At 42.3% G+C, this 19,398-nt stretch overlaps 2 protein-coding genes across 2 annotated transcripts in view; one reads left to right on the top strand and one right to left on the bottom strand.

Annotated features, from left to right (window-relative positions):
* Positions 1 to 19,398, top strand: part of dok1b (docking protein 1b) — a 168,201-nt gene that overhangs the window by 3,702 nt on the left and 145,101 nt on the right. The window lies entirely within an intron of this gene.
* Positions 697 to 19,309, bottom strand: nagk (N-acetylglucosamine kinase). Its single transcript, XM_084320497.1, has 10 exons — positions 19,268 to 19,309; positions 18,604 to 18,688; positions 17,650 to 17,748; positions 17,268 to 17,409; positions 15,896 to 16,006; positions 15,656 to 15,768; positions 11,480 to 11,567; positions 11,201 to 11,298; positions 3,305 to 3,383; positions 697 to 2,684 (listed from the first exon to the last, which is right to left on the bottom strand). The coding sequence occupies exons 1-10, from the start codon at positions 19,294 to 19,296 to the stop codon at positions 2,482 to 2,484; spliced, it is 1,047 nt and encodes a 348-aa protein (XP_084176623.1). The 5' UTR covers positions 19,297 to 19,309; the 3' UTR covers positions 697 to 2,481.

The following is a 19,398-nucleotide window of genomic DNA, read 5'->3' on the forward strand; positions in this document are numbered from 1 at the left end:
CAGGCGTGCTTGTATCCTTTCGGCAAGCAACAAGCTTCCCCGTTGCTCTGATTGGCCGAGCGTGCGCATGCGCATGAGCCGCGACAAGCTCCTCAACCAGGCAGGAATACTAAGCTCCGCTTAAGCAATTTATACAAATGGAAGTATTGATTTCGCCGTAATGAATCATTAAAAAAATATACCGTTAACTGGAATATGTTGTTTCTTTACACATGTTGGATTATGTAATTGGTTTGTCATGACAAATCAATAAAAAATCGCGAATTAACCGGTGGCTACAACAACACACAGTAACTACATCCATCATTGTTTACAATGAACGGTGGGGCTAATCGAAAGGACTGGACACGGACAAGTTAAACTAACCTAAAGTTAGTTGTTCACCAACAATCTACAGACACAAACAAACACAGAACCGGACTGTTATATTAAATTAATTGATTGCTGTTTAACGTGTCCGTGTCCAGTCCTTTCGATTAGCCCCACCGTTCATTGTAAACAATGATGCATGTAGCTACTGTGTGTTGTTGTAAGTAACCACCGGTTAATTCACGATTTTTTATTGGTTTGTCATGACAAACCAATTACATAATCCAACATATGTGTAAAGAAACAACATATTCCAGTTAATGGTATATTTTTTTAATGCTTCTTTACGGCAAAATCAATACTTCCATTTGTATAAATTGCGTCGTTAAGTGGAGCTTAGTATTCCTGCCTGGCTGAGGGGCTTGTCGCGGCTCATGCGCATGCGCGCGCTCGGCCAATCAGAGCAACGCGGAAGGGCTCGTTGCTTGCCGAAAGGATACAAGCGTCCGGCTTAGTAGGCGCAGAAACGGAGGCAGATGCTCAACCAAAAAGAAAGGGCACATCAAAGGTGCGCACGCAGTGTGTTTTTTCTGCGCTGTCTGGCACTTTAGCTCAGCCTCTCTCCCTCTCCTTTGAAACTTGTCTTGCAGTGTTGAGCCCTCAATGTCTAAATTATGGTCAAAAGCACGACATAAGTGGAGACAACAGACCACATACGAGTTGCCAAAGCATTCAATAACTCACAACAACAACAACACTTCAGAAACACTGGTCTTATCATGTACTGTATCAGGGCACAGGCTATGACAAAATACTAAAACGTTTTTTTTTGCACAGGATACAAGCCTTTGCTGGACTCTACAAAGTACACTCACATATTTTATGCGAGATGTTTATTACAAATCTTGATCGGCAAATATAAAATCATACTTAATAAAAAAAAAAAGCTTTGCAGAAGAAATCAATACACAAAGGCAATTGTATTGTGACTAAATGTGTTTTTGCAAGATGGGAGTACTATCATCTAGGTTTATTTTATGTTGCTACTCAGTACAGATTTAAGACATGTAGGTCTTGCCCTGGGACTCGTACTGAAAACACTCTTCATGTGGGGCCCCACCTGAAATGGAACCCAATTTCAAGTAGCATGTTGTGGACGGAAAGAAGATTTGCGATTTAGCACCATCTAGTGGTGAAAGAGAGATAATTAGTTATTGCTTCACTGTGTCAAGAGCCTCAGCCTAGAGTCAGACAGACAGAGTTTGGACACTGCAGCGCTGTCCTCCTTGAATGAAGATAGTCTTAGCTAGTTGACTATAATAGTCAAGGACTTTTGTAGACCAATAGATTTAGATTTAAATAGTCAAATCTGTAAACATTTATTTTATACAGATGAGATGTTCTAACCATTTCTCAGGAAATAACTAATTCAGTATGGAAAAAAAACATAAAAATGTATCAACAAATGATTGATATACTAAGATCAAAAGATACATTTTCAGGTTAAGTCATCAAACCACAATCCTACTCCGTGGCCCAAATTTTACATGGCATGATTTAGGAGGAACTGAGGAAATTACAAATCCCAAGCGAGCCTTCGCTAAAACGGGATCCAATTGCGAACTCGACAATGACAACGATGGAATTCTGATGGAAGATCAGTTTAAAGGTACACTATGTCGTCTTGGAGGCACCTTTAATTATCTAATAAGACTTGATTGAGCTGACTTGGGATCAGTCTCTGTACATAGTACTTCACCTTAACCATTACGAGGGATACTGCAAAGCTGACACCAGGCCAGCAACCAGGAGTAACACGTTTAATTCCCTTCCCAATCCTTATTGGTCGATATACCCTTCCCATCCCAATCCTTATTAGTCAATATACCGTGAGTTATTCATGGAAGCTGGAAGTATTGGAGCTTGATAGAGCTCACTATCGATTGAAAATGGGGGACCCTGATGTAAACAAGACAAACGTCTTTCTCTGGTCTACATCCCCTTAACAATTGTGTGTATTGAGCCGTACTGTATTGTAACCATTCTGCAATCTGTTAAATAAAGTTTTCATTCATTCATTCATTCATAGATAGCTGTAAAAAGATTTGTCTAGATTTGTTTACGCTAATTATGTAGTCCTCCTTCCTGGAATTACCCTCCTGGTCTGAATTGTCATTGGCTGTTGCTAAAGGAGTGTCGGTAGAAGACGTTGGCGTTTGCCGCGTAGTCCAGCGTTACCGTGGCGCCCACGCTCCGAGCGCCAAGGTAGGCGCCACCGAGCGCCGATGACTGCTGCAAAGTCAGGAGGCTGTAACTGCGGAAGCAACCATTGACCTTCTCAGACAATGCGACTCTGTCGAGGACCTCAGTGAAGCCTAGAGAGACAGACAGAGAGATAGAGACACAGAGAGAGAGAGAGACACACACACAGAGGAAATGGAAAATCTAAATATATAATGAGTATTTCAATAGATCACAAATATTCCATTAGTCTGTCTCTCTCAAAACAAACACCTATCATTTACAGAGAAAAACTGGTTGATTGCTACATTGACAGAGACATGGTAACACCTGGAACTGACAGAGACATGGTAACACCTGGAACTGACAGAGACATGGTAACACCTGGAACTGACAGAGACATGGTAACACCTGGAACTAGTGTGTATGTTTGTGTAACAGAGTTGTAGAGGTTTTTACCCTTTATGGCTAAAGTAATTGCACACTTTTGTTTAGCTTAATCGGTAACATGGCTGCCTTTCGTGCTGGCAGGACTCATGACAGCAAGCACAAGACTCACAGCAGCAAGCACAAGACTCACTCACGGCAGCAAGCACAAGACTGGGTCAATAGTATAGGTTTTAACCAAGGAGAAGAAGCTATGGTCCATGCTAGCATGAATTACATACTTTTCTATTAAATCCACATGAACACAACATCAAAGCCAATGTGAAGGTTATTACATGGCTGCCAGAAGGAATAGGGTTCAACTGACCTGGCTTCAGCAGCTCCCAGCTCCCCCACACTGACCCTACACACAGGATGGACAGACCTTGATCACCACTCAATAGAGCCTGAGAGAGAGAGAGAGAGAGAGGAGAGATTATTACTCACATTTCTCAGTTGAATGGCCAGAAACTTTAAGTTTAAGCTCCTTCTTTAAAGAGTAATTACACCCATGGTCATTCTGCTGCCCCCTGGAGGTTGTAGTAGAATTGTCACATTCTTTTTCTGCTGATTCCAAAGCTTCATTTGACCTCCAGTATGGCCATGTCTGTAATAATGAGCCATATATTCCTACCTGAGACACCATATTTTTATGCAAGTGGCCTTATCAAATGTTTTTTAAGTCCACTATTAAATATGTTTCCCTGCTAGCGTAAAAAGTTAACTTAGTAGCCACTTAAAACCCTGATCATGCATAATTATAGTTCTCGGCTATGTAACTAAATATCAGACTGAATGTGAAGGTCAGTCTGCTTTATTCAGTGACACTTCATAATGTAGGTTTACATTACATAATGTAGGCACCATGTTGTACATGTACAAGTTCCTCATGGAAAATCTGAGTATTCTGATTCAACATTAGGTTACTCAATAATATAAAGACGACATCCTTTCTTTTACATAGACAACTTTTGCATGACAACTAGTGAGGCAGTACTTCACTAGAATATAGAGACAATTTTTTTTATTATTAATATACATATATATATTTTTTTATTATTATTTCTTTTTTTATTAGAAATGTTTTCCTCTGTGAAAAAAACAATGCCAGTGAATTTTCTTTCTTCTTCAAAAATGTCCAAGTGACAGCTCTGAGCTCTCTGACCTGGCCTGATCCCATAACAGTAACACATAATGGCCAGGTGTCAATCACTCACTGCACAAAGATTGCACGGGTTGGGCTTAAGAATATAATTATCCAATCAAAATAGGGTATTTGAGTTTAAAAAAGGCGGGTAGTGAGGTTCAGCGCACTTGATTGATTGGCGTTCACGCCGTGCCACATTGAGCTGACAAACTTAAGATCCAATCAGAGACGCACAGCGATATCGACCAGAACTCGGCCATCAGCAAACTGCCTGAGACAGGATTGAAACTTTCTTTTCTTTTTTTCCTCTTTTCTTTTTTAGATTGAATGAATTTGAGTTTTTAAGAACATGTTTATTATAAAAGCGAACCGTTTTAGTATCTATAAAGGTAAGATTACTTTGTGTAAAGTCATCCTGTTTAGAGACTTTGTCTCACAGCTCAGCTGTCCTCGCGGGGGAGGAGTTCGATTTACATGTGAATGAATGCAGGCAGGCTTGTTCTGCTTTGTTTACAAAATTAGCTGTTTAGCCATTAGCTGCTAAACTAGCGTTAGAGTCGAGGAAAAGCAATTGATGCTTTGGATCTAATGAACGAGGGCCTATTGGACTTTGTTACACAGCTGTTCTCAAGTGGATTTCGTGGAGGGGCTGTGTCATGCGTTTATAGGTAAGTGCAAAATAAGTCTCATCGAGAACTAACGTTAGCTAGCCGCACAACCGGTAGCTAACGTGACTGTCTATGAAGTATACACTTGATAACTGGTGATGTGCTGCTCTCACTCTCGCAACTGTGTGTATGTGTCCCGCATTTCACTGTATGCCCTGGTATGTATGTGACAAATAAACCTCTTGATTCTTACTGTAGAGCAGACATCATCTATATCAGCTGGTTGAAGTTGACTACTAGTAGAGCTTTGGTTGAGAGATACAGTGCTGTGTAACTAGGAGGGATATGAGGACTGTGTGTAACTAGGAGGGATATGAGGACTGTGTGTAACTAGGAGGGATATGAGGACTGTGTGTATGTGTAACTAGGAGGGATATAAGGACTGTGTGTAACTAGGAGGGATATGAGGACTGGGTGTAACTAGGAGGGATATGAGGACTGTGTGTAACTAGGAGGGACATGAGGACTGTGTGTATGTGTAACTAGGAGGGATATGAGGACTGTGTGTAACTAGGAGGGATATGAGGACTGTGTGTATGTGTAACTAGGAGGGATATGAGGACTGTGTGTATGTGTAACTAGGAGGGATATGAGGACTGTGTGTAACTAGGAGGGACATGAGGACTGTGTGTATGTGTAACTAGGAGGGATATGAGGACTGTGTGTAACTAGGAGGGATATGAGGACTGTGTGTATGTGTAACTAGGAGGGATATGAGGACTGTGTGTATGTGTAACTAGGAGGGATATGAGGACCAGCGTTTCCGTTAGCCGGTAATTACCGGTATTTGACTGGCAAAATCTGTTGAAGTCCGACATATTTAATCTCTCCGGTCATAATGTCCGGTGAAAATAATTCCCTCTAAACACAATTAGATTATTTGAATTGTATTAAAATAGGCTAAAATTATATAGCCTATGCGATGAACGAAACAATCTCACCAAGCAGCCGGTCTAATAATGACATCCTGCTGTCAGCGCGAGCTGGCTGCTGATATATTTACGTGAAGCATGGCTTGGCAGGGTGCAGTACTCCAATTCAGCCATTGGCAATTCAGCTGTTGGGTGGGGGCGCTGCTGACACCACTGCTCTGCTCTGCCTGCTCCAAGTGCTCCATGCTTCACGTAAATATATCAGCAGCCAGCTCGCGCTGACACAGCGGTGCCAAATTTCTCAGTTCTTCGCTTGATATAATTAATACAAATGTCCAATATAACGGAATTAGTTAGCTCATAAAAATGTGATTATAACAGACTGCTGTTTATTAAGGTCGGGCAGACTGCCCACCGACACCTCAAGTCGGCAGCAGCAGCACGAAGTCTCGAGGGACTTATTTTATTTGGAATATATTAATGACTGATACGCAAAAGTAGCCTAGTTTTAAGTTAAAATATTATAAATGCCTTGATGATGTCATTCTTTATATAGGTCTATCAATTGTTTTTAAGCTCAATAAACTCTGACCGGAATTTATCCCATTTGTCCGGTAGATTGAAATCTACCGGACACTCAGACCTGCAAAAAAAAATTCTAACGGAAACCCTGATGAGGACTGTGTGTATGTGTAACTAGGAGGGATATGAGGACTGTGTGTATGTGTAACTAGGAGGGATATGAGGACTGTGTGTATGTGTAACTAGGAGGGATATGAGGACTGTGTGTAACTAGGAGGGATATGAGGACTGTGTGTATGTGTAACACATCTGATGTGTTTGAAACAGTGAGGATGAGAAATGGTCTGATCTTGCTGTAAACAAATACAAAACAAATTTTGATTTGCCTTCTTGACTAAGCTATTGTTGTGGTGTGTGTAAGTGAGGTGTGTGTCAAGAGTTACTCCAAGGTATTTATTACTAGTGCCTGTTGTCTTTAACTGTAGTGTCTGTCTGCTGTCTTCATAACCACACTGTGTCTGTAGTTCTTTATTATCTCCTGTCCTCCCCAATTTTTTAACTCACCAGCCACTACTGACACACACATTGGGGGATGTTTTATAAATATAATATAATAATTTGTGCTTCACCAAAAAACTTGGTCAGCAGCCGCCACTGCTGTACATGTATGTGTGTGGAACGAGGATTTGCTCTACTTGCATAGTTCCTAAGGGTTAATTTTGCACAGTCTCACACTTCATTTAGTTTAGACTAAATTAATAGTTATTGAGAGTTAATGGATTTGAATATGTCTTCATGTGATGTCATTATGTTGTGTTAATTACAGCTCAATGAAATTATGTAGATAAAAGAATAGCAATCTCTATTGCAATCCTTGCGGGTGACTGTCCCGTGCTGCGGGTGGTGTCGACATTCGTGCCTTCATCATACAGGGGACTAACAGACCAACTCCACCGACTGCTTGGACCAATCACCCACCCAGCCGTAATAAATGATTACAGAATCCGAAACCAGAACAAAGCAATCCCACCTGAATCAAGCATGCCACCCTACCAGTAGGAGACGAATGAGTTCCTTGGGGCAAACCCTGAGAGAAGCCCAAGGAAGGAAAAGCCTGCTGCAGCTCAAGTCTAAGACCAGAATAGGATGCTGGAATGTGAGAACTCTACATCAAGCAGGAAAGCTAGCACAACTAGCAAAGGAGATGAGAAGATACAATGTCAGTATAATGGGAGTTAGTGAGTGTAGATGGAACACCTTTGGGTAAATTACTACAGCCAGAGGAAAGAGGTTTCTGTATTCGGGGAGGGAGAACGAAGAAGATCCACATATGCAAGATGTGGGCCTAATTCTGTCTAAAGATGCTGCAAGAAGCTTCCTTTATTGGGAACCAGTTTCTGAACGGATAATCACTGCCAGGTTTTTATCCAAGGGTCGAAACATGACCATCATTCAGTGCTATGCACCGACAAACTCTGAAACTGAAGAAAATGATAAGAATTACCAACAACTGCAAGCGAAGGTACAGAAAACCCCAAGGAGAGACATCCAGATAATCATGGGAGATATGAATGCCAAGGTTGGAAGGGACAACAGGCACTGGAAGAACACCATGGGAACAGAAGGTCTCGGAGAAATGAACGAGAATGGAACCCTCCTTGTGGACTTCTGCACTTTTAAGGAACTAATCATCGGAGGGACTTTATTCCCACACAAGCCCACACACAAAGCTACGTGGATCTCTCCCGATCTAAACACAGAGAACCAGACCGACCATATAGCAGTAACAAGAAAATGGAAAAAACTACTCTTAGATGTTAGGGTAAAGAGGGGAGCAGACATTGATTCTGACCATCACCTGCTGATAGGAGAGTTTAGACTCAAACTAGCTGTAAGGAAAAGGGAAGAAAGTAGGGCACAGAGAAAATTCAACATCAGAAAACTAAGGGATCACCAGGTTAGGCAGGAAGCGGGGCATACACTTTAAAACAGATTTCAAGTACTAGCAGAAACAGAAGATGTTGAGGAACAGTGGGGAAGCTGCAAGAAGGCCCTCATTGACATGTGTGAACAGGTTTTGGGCTATAGGAAAGGTGAAAGAAAAGACTGGATTGCAGATGACACCTGGAGTGGCAAGACATAGAGGAAAGGAAGAACCTTAAAAACAAGTGCAATAGGGAACCAGATATGACAAAGACAGAAAAGTGTAGGCAAGAATACCAACAAAAGAGCAGGGTAGTGAAGAAAAAGATGAGAAGGGACAAGAGAAGATATGTTGACAACCTAGCATGTGAGGCAGAAGTAACAGCCAGACAGAGGAACGTGAAAGATCTTTACAGAATCACAAGACAACTAGCGGGGGAGGAACAGAACCATTAGCCGAACAGTGAAGAATAAACAGGGACAACTCATCACACAGGAAGCCCAACAGCTGGACCGCTGGAGGGAACACTTCCAGGAACTCCTAAATAGACCTCCCCCAGAAATAACATCAGAGATCAGCAGTGTACCATCAGAAACCTTGAAGGTCAACTGTGGGAGGATATCTAAGGATGAAATAACCAGAGCAATCAAAAAGATGAAGGCTGGGAAAGCACCAGGAGTTGACAACATCCCCCCTGATATTCTGAAAGCTGATCCCAAAGCGACCACAGAGGTTCTATACCACCTCCTCAACAAGATCTGGGATAGAGGTAATCCCAATAGAATTGAAAACGGGCTTAATGGTCACCATTCCTAAAAGAGGAAACCTCAGTGAATGCAACAACTGGAGAGGCATAATGGTCCTGTCCGTCCCTAGCAAGGTTCTTTGTAGGATTATCCTAGATAGGATACAAGCAGCCTTAGACGGTCAGTTGAGGAAAGAGCAAGCAGGTTTTAGGAAGGATAAGTCATTCACAGACCATATTGCTACTTTAAGAATTATCATCGAGCAGTGTGTTGAATGGCAAAACTCCCTGTACATGAATTTTGTAGACTTTGAAAAAGCCTTTGACAGCCTAGATAGGGAAATGCTTTGGAAACTCCTAGGTCACTATGGCCTACCCTCTAAGATCATCAACCTAATAAAGAACATGTACCAGGATTTCAATGGCCGGGTGATCTGCAAGGGAAAACTGTCAGACACCTTTGCCATCACAACAGGGTTGTCTTCTTTCTCCTCCATCCCTGCTGATGTTACTCCCTAGGTAGGTGAAGTGCGCCACGTCCTCTATGGCCTCTCCCCTCAGTGTGATTGGATCATGTGTTTTCGGATTTAACCTCATGGTCTTGTTTTTTCCGGTGTTGATCTTGAGTCCAGAAGAGAGTGAGATAGAGAGCTCTGGTGGACACGAATTAAGAGGATTAACTCAAGTAAGTCATTGCAATCCTAACCAATAAAACATAATTTAATTGAGCTGTAATTAACACAGCACAAGGATTCAGCTGATCACGGGAGGAGATATTCAAACTCATTAACTCTCAGTAACAGTCAAACTAAATTAATGCGTGCAAAACAGTTTAGAGCCGTGCGATATGTGTGAGACTATGTGCAAAATAAATTGCTGTTGTTTTTTTGGGGAAGTGCCCCTTTATTGTTAACACTTTAAGTGCCGAAAACGTGTTTAGGCGTCTTTCCTAGCCATGCTCAAGTTGCCGAGGACGCCGTAACTCGTCTTTGATATCAATATTTCAAAAATCTGTGATCGGAATCATATTTTCCATCCGCAGCCTTCACACACAGTTCTGAGCTCATCTCAATCCTCTAGCGGTTCAAGAGCGCCATCTGGTGGCCGATCGGCAGAAGCGCCAAACAAGAAGTGATGTGGATGAAGTGCTGATCACCCATATTACTTCCGGCCACTCTCTATAGCTCCCGCGACTCCATCTTGACACAATACATAGCGATCCGTTGCCAATAACTCGATAAACAACATGATTTGGACGTATATACCATTATACAACCTGGAAATGGACCGGGTATTTTTACATCCCATAATGGAAAACTGTCTACCCCACGCTGATCGCCCAACGGCCTGCGGAGACTGGGGTGAGTTTTAGCGTGTAATATTTCCGTGTTCGATACTAACTGATCTGATGAACATATGACCCACATTAGATGAATGGTATAACGCTGCCCACGGAATTATAAACGCCCCCTCGCCCATCCGGTCAACATCAGATGACGTGTAGTAACTTCCAGAAGTACTTCCAGTTGGATTTTTTTTATATCGCACTGATTGCTATCAAACTGTATTTCATCATCAATATAATGCATTTGGGGCTATAAATCACGTTCTGGAGAATGCTGCAGAAAGAGATGAAAACATACTTATACTTTAGACCATATTTTAGTATGAATATGTGAATGAAAAAGTTTAACGTTGCTACACCATGAACAATACATATAGGACCTTGAATGGGCCCTAATAATGGCAATCTAGCAATAGAATTTAAAAAGTTATAGCCCTGCAAAGAAGGGGAACTTCTCCATAGACAAATAGAGCTGGCAAGGGATGGTATATCATGAATTTAACCTTAGGCAATCAAAGTGTTAAGGTTAGGATTCAGGTAAAGGTTGGGGATTTAGCAGTTTAATGTTAGGATGCAGGCAAAGGGTTAGAGAATGAATGATGTGAGTCAATTGAATGTCCTCACTAAGTAAAGCAATGTGTGTGTGTGTGTATATATGTGTGTGTGTGTGTGTGTGTGTGTGTGTGTGTGTGTGTGTGTGTGTGTGTGTGTGTGTGTGTGTGTGTGTGTGTGTGTGTGTACAGCTCACAGGACCAGTGACATTAGCGTGGGTGTAACCAGGAAACCAATTAATGAGACTAAATGTTGTGATTTGTCAGACCAGGCTATTTCCCCCCCAAGAGTTGACTTGGTTGACCTTGCAGGGTTGCCTCTGCCATCGGTGTGTGAATGTGAGTTGTATAGAGCTTTGGATAAAAGCGCTATATAAATGCAGACCATTTATAATACAATATATCATTCAAGCCGCGTGTGTGTATATACTGTGTGTGTACCAGTCTCACCTCCTGTGCTGCAGGTATCACTGCTTCCACATGCTTTGCCAGAACCTTCCCTGCCTGGGTGAACACATGCTTACACAGAGCATCCCCTGCCAACGCACCTAACACACACACACACACACACACACACACACACACACACACACACACACACACACACACACACACATTTAATTCCCTTTCTAATAGCAGAATGGGTGCAGTGAGGTACACAGAGAAGAACATGTGCATTTTTTTATCCTTTTTTTATTTTCACAGAAATGAACAGGAAGTGATGTGTACCTTCAGCTAACTTCCTGCACAGGCCAGCGAAGTGAGACTTCTTAAAGCTTCTGTAGAGGTGAGGCAGCATGCCCATCAGATCTGACACCTGAGAGAGAGAGAGAGAGAGAGAGAGAGAGAGAGAGAGTTAGGTTTATTTGACAATTTAAATACAGTAGTAAAAACCCAAGCATATAAAACATCGACAGGGATTAACCCGACAAAATCCATGACTCATTTGCATGGTGGTCCCTGCTGTTCCATCAGTCTATCCTCGCCTACCAAGATGGAGACAAGTCATTCAAGGTCTAAACTGGGAGACATAACCTGAGACGCTGGTCTCCCTGCAGAATAAGCAGACCTGGATGGAGTGGGACGTAAAATGTATTATACCAGTAAAAGTAGAGGAGGCTTATTTGATTGAAGTGTAGGGTCTTAGAAACATAGACATTTTAAACTTGAAATGTCATTCAGCAGATCTTTTTTATTTTGGGTACATACTGATGATGTGTTTTTGACTACGTACCGACAATGAGGGTAAAATAGGCTAATAATTTGGCTCAAATTGAGAAAAATATTTAATTTACAATATTGAAATTGACATTCCTGATATTTAAACAATTGTTATACATCGTATAGCTCCGCTCTGCGTCATATTGCAATACTCTTCATATCCAGTATTGATACTGAATAAATTCTCACATGCACCTTTACATACCATCATCTGTCTGGCCACACCCCCATCCGCTCCCTACATAAGCAGGGGTGTGGCCATACCATCAGCTCCTTCTTCAGTTTTCACCACGTCGAGTGCCTGCAAGTACCACACTTTGAAGAAGAAAATAGGAGATGAAGGAGCTACGTTGACATTATATCTTTGTTTTCTCTCTCACTATTTTCGAGGAAATACAGCGATAATGTCTTCGCCACTGGGGTGTCTAGAAGATGATGATTATTCTGACCTCCACCGGCTTTTTCGTATTAGGGGCTTGCGTCGCTGGCCTAATCCCCACCTGCAGTCCTCCAAGCTGCAGCTGGACAGGTATTACCTCCGGTTCTGCAGCTGGACTGTGCAGGAGGGGCGACGGCTGTTGTAAGAAGCTAGCTACCTCTCTGGGTGAGTGATGGTTTTGATATGCGAGCGCCAGTTGTGTTGCTATGAGGGGATTAGCTGCACGATTTACGAAAGCCGGCCCCAGACTGGTACCCTTTTTTTCTGCCTCTTAGACGGCGGAGAGAGGGTCCTGGTTTGACGCCCACGGTAGAAAATCGGCGTTGTCGTTTTACGTGAGTAAAAATTAACTGTTTTGGTTGTGATGAGAAATTGTGTGTTCATGTAACGTTAGACAACGTAGTTGAGCTCACAACTAGCTGGGTTTAGTGACATATGATCGAGGGGTGAGTCCTTCTCTCAGCCTGTGATGACAATAAACAGGTGGCGTGTTCACATATTAACAGGGCGGTACCTGTTCAACCGAGTCGTATCAGGGGTAAGGTGGTGAGGGGTGATCCCCCCGGTTCCCCTGGGCCCCCCCCCCCTCCTCTCAAACATGATTTTGTTTACAATATATTGTTTCACTATGTTTGTGGGGATACGGTGTAATCCCTCAGATTCTGCTGGGGTTGTGCTCCTGCTTGGAGAAACAATTTTTTCCTAGGGAAAAGATTGCTTGGTCGCTATCATGTGGACTTAGCAAGGCCTGTGGCCAGTACTTAATCGAGGACTTGTGTCTTCTCTCGTTATGAAAAACGGCGTTCCTCTTACGGTAGTGAGAGTGTACTTTTGCCTTTTTTGTTGTGATGGAGGGTTGTGTGTGTTGTTAAGATCCACAACTGGGTTAGGTGTTGGCCTACAGAAGTCACATGTGTAAGCTCTGGTACCGGGGCTCTTTTAGGCCTGGTTTGTACTTGGATGGGTGACTGCCTGGGTATACCAGGTTCAGTGAGCTAGGCGGCGTGCTATAGGGGGGAAGGGCCTGCTCTTGGATGGGCCCTGTCCAAATACGCTGGCGATGTGGGGGGCGGTGTCACTAGTGACCGCCTGGTGAGGTCTCGATGCTGTGGCATCATTGGCCTCTCCAGGCCCCCTTTTTCCGGGGTCCAGTCCCTTCCTGAGTCTGGGTCCTCCTTCGCGCTCCGCTGCTACGGCCTTGCCACGGGGTTGGGCTTTTGCTCTTGACCCTGTGATGTTAGGGGTGGTAACGGGGGTTTGTTCCTTTCCGTTCGTACCCTAGTGGCATGCGGGTTGCGCGTTTGTGTAGTCGTGGGTGCGCCCCACGATCTGCTCACCCTGTGCGTTGAGTTGCTGAAGTCTCCTCTTCGCGCAGTCGGATCAGACTCCCTCCCTTCCTCCGCTAGGGGAGTTCGGGGGGCTCGGGTCCTCCCCGGTTCTGATGGTTATGGGGGGCCTCAGCGGGTGCATTTGTCGGGCTCCGCTCTGCTCAGCTCCTGTGTTGCAATATGACGCAGAGCGGAGCTATACGATGTATAACGTACCGTTATGTATATAACCATAGTTATAAGAGTATAGTGACGCTCAGCGTCAGGACTCACTGAGGACCCCGTGGTCTTGCCTTGTGGTGAAAGACTTGGGAAGGAGCTGATGGTATGACCACACCCCTGCTTATGTAGGGAGCGGATGGGGGTGTGGCCAGACAGATGATGGTATGTAAAGGTGCATGTGAGAATTTATTCAGTATCAATACTGGATATGAAGAGTATTGCAATATGACGCAGAGCGTCACTATACTCATATAACTATGGTTATATACATAACCGTACGATTGCTATTGAACAATTAATTTTTGTTAATGATGTGGCATTGAGTTTTCTGTGAGGACATTGTCTCCTATTCATTCCCTTTATCTAACCTCTGACATGACTACATAACTACAACAACATGACATAACTACAAAACTATAACATGCCATAACTACAAAACTATAACATGCCATAACTACAAAACTACACCATGACATAATAAAAAATGACAACGTGACATAACTACAGAAATACAACATGACATAACTACAATATGACATGACTACAAAACTACAACATGACTACATCATGACATACCTACTAAATTACTCCATGACACAATTACCAAACTACATGACATAACTACAACATGACATAACTACACCATGACATAACTACAACATGACATAACTACACCATGACATAATTACAAAACTACAACATGACATAACTACACCATGACATAATTACAAAACTACAACATGACATAATTACAAAACTACAATATGACATAACTACAACATGACATAACTACACCATGACATAATTACAAAACTACAATATGACATAACTACAACATGACATAACTACACCATGACATAATTACAAAACTACAACATGACATAACTACAACATGACATAACTACAAAACTACACCATGACATAATTACAAAACTACAATGACATAACTACAAAACTACACCATGACATAATTACAAAACTACAATGACATAACTACAACATGACATAACTACACCATGACATAATTACAAAACTACAATGACATAACTACACCATGACATAACTACAACATGACATAACTACAACATGACATGACTACAATATGACAACTACAAGATGACATAATTACAAAACTACAACATGACATAACTACAACATGACATAACTACAACATGACATAACTACAATATGACATGACTACAAGATGACACATCTTAACACAACAATCTATTTACATCAAAGGTGCAGTCAAGTAAAAGTATTAATAAGCTAATAAAAAAGATCCCAATTTCAGTGTATTCAAATCACCATGTTCTTATTTGGAGATGTTATCTAGCAGCCTCTCTTTGAACCTTTTCTTAAAGACTTGTGGGTTATGCATACTCCATAATTGCACGAGGCAGTAGCATAGTTAATCATGAATGTTAATGAGAGAGAGAGAGAGAGAGAGAGAGAGAGAGAGAGAGAGAGAGAGAGAGAGAGAGAGAGAGAGAGAGAGAGAGAGAGAGAGAACCACAATGTGCAATAACCTTATAGAACTGTGGTTGCTAGATGGGATGCAGGAGGGCAAAGGTCAAGCTTGACAATGTTAGGGTTGAGGGTAAAAATAGAAGTGACGAGACAAGGCAACAGATCACGCTTCCTGAAATGTCCTCTATCCAGATCTGTGACTGTAATGTAATATTCCTGGCCAACCTGGAAGTAGTCCTCCATGGCCTTCCTGACGCATGTGATGTCATGAGGAGGCGTGGCCAAGTTGTCTCTGGCATCAAACACCGTCTTCACCGCCAAGTGAGAGATCCAGAATGCTGGGAGATGATATGGATTGTTTAGATACATATTAATCTGTAATCCATCTCTCATCGTAAAATGACCACTATAATATAATGATTTGACTATAATGAATGTTTGTTGTTTACGCATCGCCATGGTTACCTGACCCCTCATCGCCCATCATGTGACCCCATCCTCCACAGCCGAGCTGAGAGCCATCTGGGTTCACCAGCTTACAGTTAGAACCAGTTCCTGATATCAGCACCACACCCCCTAGAGAGAGAGAGAGAGAGAGAGAGAGAGAGAGAGAGAGAGAGAGAGAGAGAGAGAGAGAGAAATAAAGCAGGGGAGAGGATAGGGAGAGAGACGAGAGACAGAGAAAGGAGAGAGAGGAGAGAGAGGAGAGACAGAGATAAAGAGAGACAGAGAGAGAGCAATAAAGAGTTAAACTAATTGATCTTGTATGATGATGATGATGATGATGATGATGATTATATTGAAGACTCGATTCTGCCATGAAGCTGGGAGAGTCACACTATAATCAATAGTTATAATCATAATTATAGAGAAAGAGCTCGTTCATATCACACCTCTCTCCTTACAGGCAGGAGGCATGTTATTGACAGGGAAATGTACCAACACACGTCTCTCTCTCTCTCTCTCTCTCTTTCTAACACACACACATGCACAATCGCATACACATAGCCTTCACTTTCAGACATCTATCTACACACACCCCCCCTCTCGCTTTCTCTCTCTACACATAACTTTCAACTTGTATACTTTGTTAGCTCATCATTCTACAGAGATCTGGGCCCATAGGACTCCATTGCCGTAACATTGGTCTCTCCATGTTGCAACATATCTATCCTTAATTAAAGACTTATTCCACATCAGTTATCAACTTTTGAGTTCTGAGTAGGATTGCAATGAAAATATGTAACTGGATAAAACTGTCAATATGATACTTAAAATGTAAAGGCATATGCTGAAAAGAATAGCTCACATACTGTATGAGCACATAATGGTAGAAAACCAGGTGAAATGTTGTGTGTAGAGCTGCCAGGATTCATTTGTGCTAAGCTAGGCTAGCTTGCAGTCAAGACAGATTTCTACCGAACGCACAGAGAGGACATTGGTATCTATCTTCTTGTCTGCCTCTGAAGAAGACAGTAAGCACATTTACCATAATGCGTGTTTCCTTTAAATGTTAAATGGTATAAATGGAAATAAAATGCAAGACAGAACATTACTTTTCTACACTGTTCTAGTTAAAACAGAATTCCACTCTGGGTCTCTCTTTGTATTTGTACAAAAGTTGCTTTACTAGAGTCAAATGAGAAACATGAAGAGAAACAGGCCTGTTGTTCTTCAGTAGGTATACTACAAGAGGGAAGAAGGAAGGGAGGGAGGAAAGAAAGAAAGAAAGAAAGAAAGAAAGAAAGAAAGAAAGAAAGAAAGAAAGAAAGAAAGAAAGAAAGAAAGAAAGAAAGAAAGAAAGAAAGAAAAGTTCAAAAGAACTGCATTTTGTTACCGTGGTCGCTGGCGGTTGCCATGGCGCCAATGGCGTCGGTGGTGATGAGGTAGTCTTGGCTGAGGCTGGGGAACCTCTCCTTCATATCAGCTATCAGTTTGTCTATCGCATCCTTCTGTTCCCCTCCACTCAGAGACATTCCCTACACACACACACACACACACGTCAGTTCTTTCACACATATTGACACTGTCCTGCAGAAAGTCAACTTTTTCATTCATCTTTCAATGTTTACAATGCATTAAATATCAACAGCCTTAATTCCAGGTTAATAATTGACACATTTTGTTCAATCACAACATTTATTTTTTTAATGAACCAAAACTGATAAGAATTTACAAATGTAGTTACATTGCATAAGTGAATGTGAGGTCTGACTGACCAATGAGCGAAGTGGTATGTTTGGGTCCAGCCCCGCCTCCTTCTTGGCCCTCTGAACCATCTCGTTGATGGTCTCGATACATTTATCCACCCCGACCAACTGGAGGACACACACACAAGCACACGCACACACAAGCACACACACAAGCACACACAAGCACACACAGATTATTGGAAGGTTGATGTGAAGAATCTATTAATTTTATTCTACTAAGATAAGATAAGATTTATTGATCCCCTTGGGGAAATTCAGGCATCGTAGCAGCATGGGGGAGGGGGGTACAACAGGTAGTAGAAGTCATGGTACAGGTCATAGAATTATAGTACAGTGGAGAAGTAAAAATTAATGTAATTAAAAAAAGGTAGTGTAAACAATAGAACAATATAATTAACTCTGGACATGCGCATATGGGCAACAAGGTGCAAGATGAGGGTATGTATGCCCTCTGTTATATTTGCCCTACAATAAATATAGTTACAATATATATAATCTAATAATCCAATAATCTAAATCTAATCTAAAATGCTAAAAATATGCTCTGATGAAGTATCCAGCTATACACATAAGGTGCGGTATGCATAAGGTAAGTATGCCGTGATATACATCATACGTTCTATAGTGTCCTTTTAGGTGGGAGTCAGACACACTCAGTGATGGAGGTTGCTAGTAGTTGGATGTCTGGCAGCGGTCCCTGCCCACTGTTGTGGAGCCTGATGGCCGCTGGTATGACGGACTGGCCGAGGCGGTTATCCGAATACTCATCCATTCATACAACTTCCTCACAAACCCACCCACCAGTCCAAGCATCCCTCTACATCCAATGCATCTATCTAATCCTCCCTCCATCCCCCTCCTTCCACAATCCCTCCAACCCACCCACCCTCTCTCTCTCTATCTCTGCCAACACACTTTCTTTCAACCTCTACCCCCCCCCCCCCCCCCCCCCCGTCTCACCCAATGGTTGGTGGCGGGTCCCTCTGTCTCTGCCAGGATCCTTCCATCTCCAGACACCAACACCACCTTGGAGTGGGTCCCTCCACTAGAGAGAGAGAGAGAGAGAGAGAGAGAGAGAGAGAGAGAGAGAGAGAGATGGAGTGAAAGAGAGGAGTGAGAGAGATTAGATTAGATTCATATATAGTAAATGTATTACTTGCATCATACAGCACAGGTACAGTACAACGAAAATAAGTTGGCATCTAGCCAGAGTGCAAAGGTCTGTGCAACGAAAATAAGTTGGCATCTAGCCAGAGTGCAAATGTATCAGTAAGGTGCAGTAAAGTGTAAACTATTGAGAGTAGGTATGGGCTATGTACAGATATAATATACATGTATGTGAACAAACAGGGATATATGCAGATATGTCCAACAGTTGTAGATACATATAACTTATATATAGAGATGCAAAGTTAAACATCCTGGTAACAATCCCTGAAGATACGTCTGAAAGGGAGGCTGTTCCACGTCTCGAGAGGAAGCAGATATCCCAACTTTCCTAAATGACAACAATAAAACCCACAAATAGCGACCTGCGCTTTATACTATTTGCACTACTCCGCCTGGCTAGCGACAATATTCTTCATTGAGAAATCGGCAGTTTATTAACTTAACAGACTCTCACCCTTCCACACCACCGAACACTGAAGCCATGTCCCACTTCCTGTTTTGGTCCAAGTCGAAAGATCTCACGAGAGTGTCAGCTGGCCGAAACTTTAACCAGCAGGTGGCAGTGTTTTACCAAATATGTCCTTA

This window comes from Notolepis coatsorum (assembly GCF_963971535.1).
Source record: "Notolepis coatsorum genome assembly, chromosome: 1".
Lineage (NCBI taxonomy): Eukaryota > Metazoa > Chordata > Actinopteri > Aulopiformes > Paralepididae > Notolepis > Notolepis coatsorum.

Excerpts from the sequence above, each read along its gene's own strand:
- nagk (XM_084320497.1), bottom strand. The coding sequence starts at position 19,296 with ATGGCTTCAGTGTTCGGTGGTGTGGAAGG. Across the intron at positions 17,749-18,603 it reads GACCCGCCACCAACCATTGG|TTGGTCGGGGTGGATAAATG; the intron begins GTGAGACGGGGG and ends TGTGTCCTCCAG. Across the intron at positions 2,685-3,304 it reads CTGGGAGCTGCTGAAGCCAG|GCTTCACTGAGGTCCTCGAC; the intron begins GTCAGTTGAACC and ends CTGTCTCTCTAG.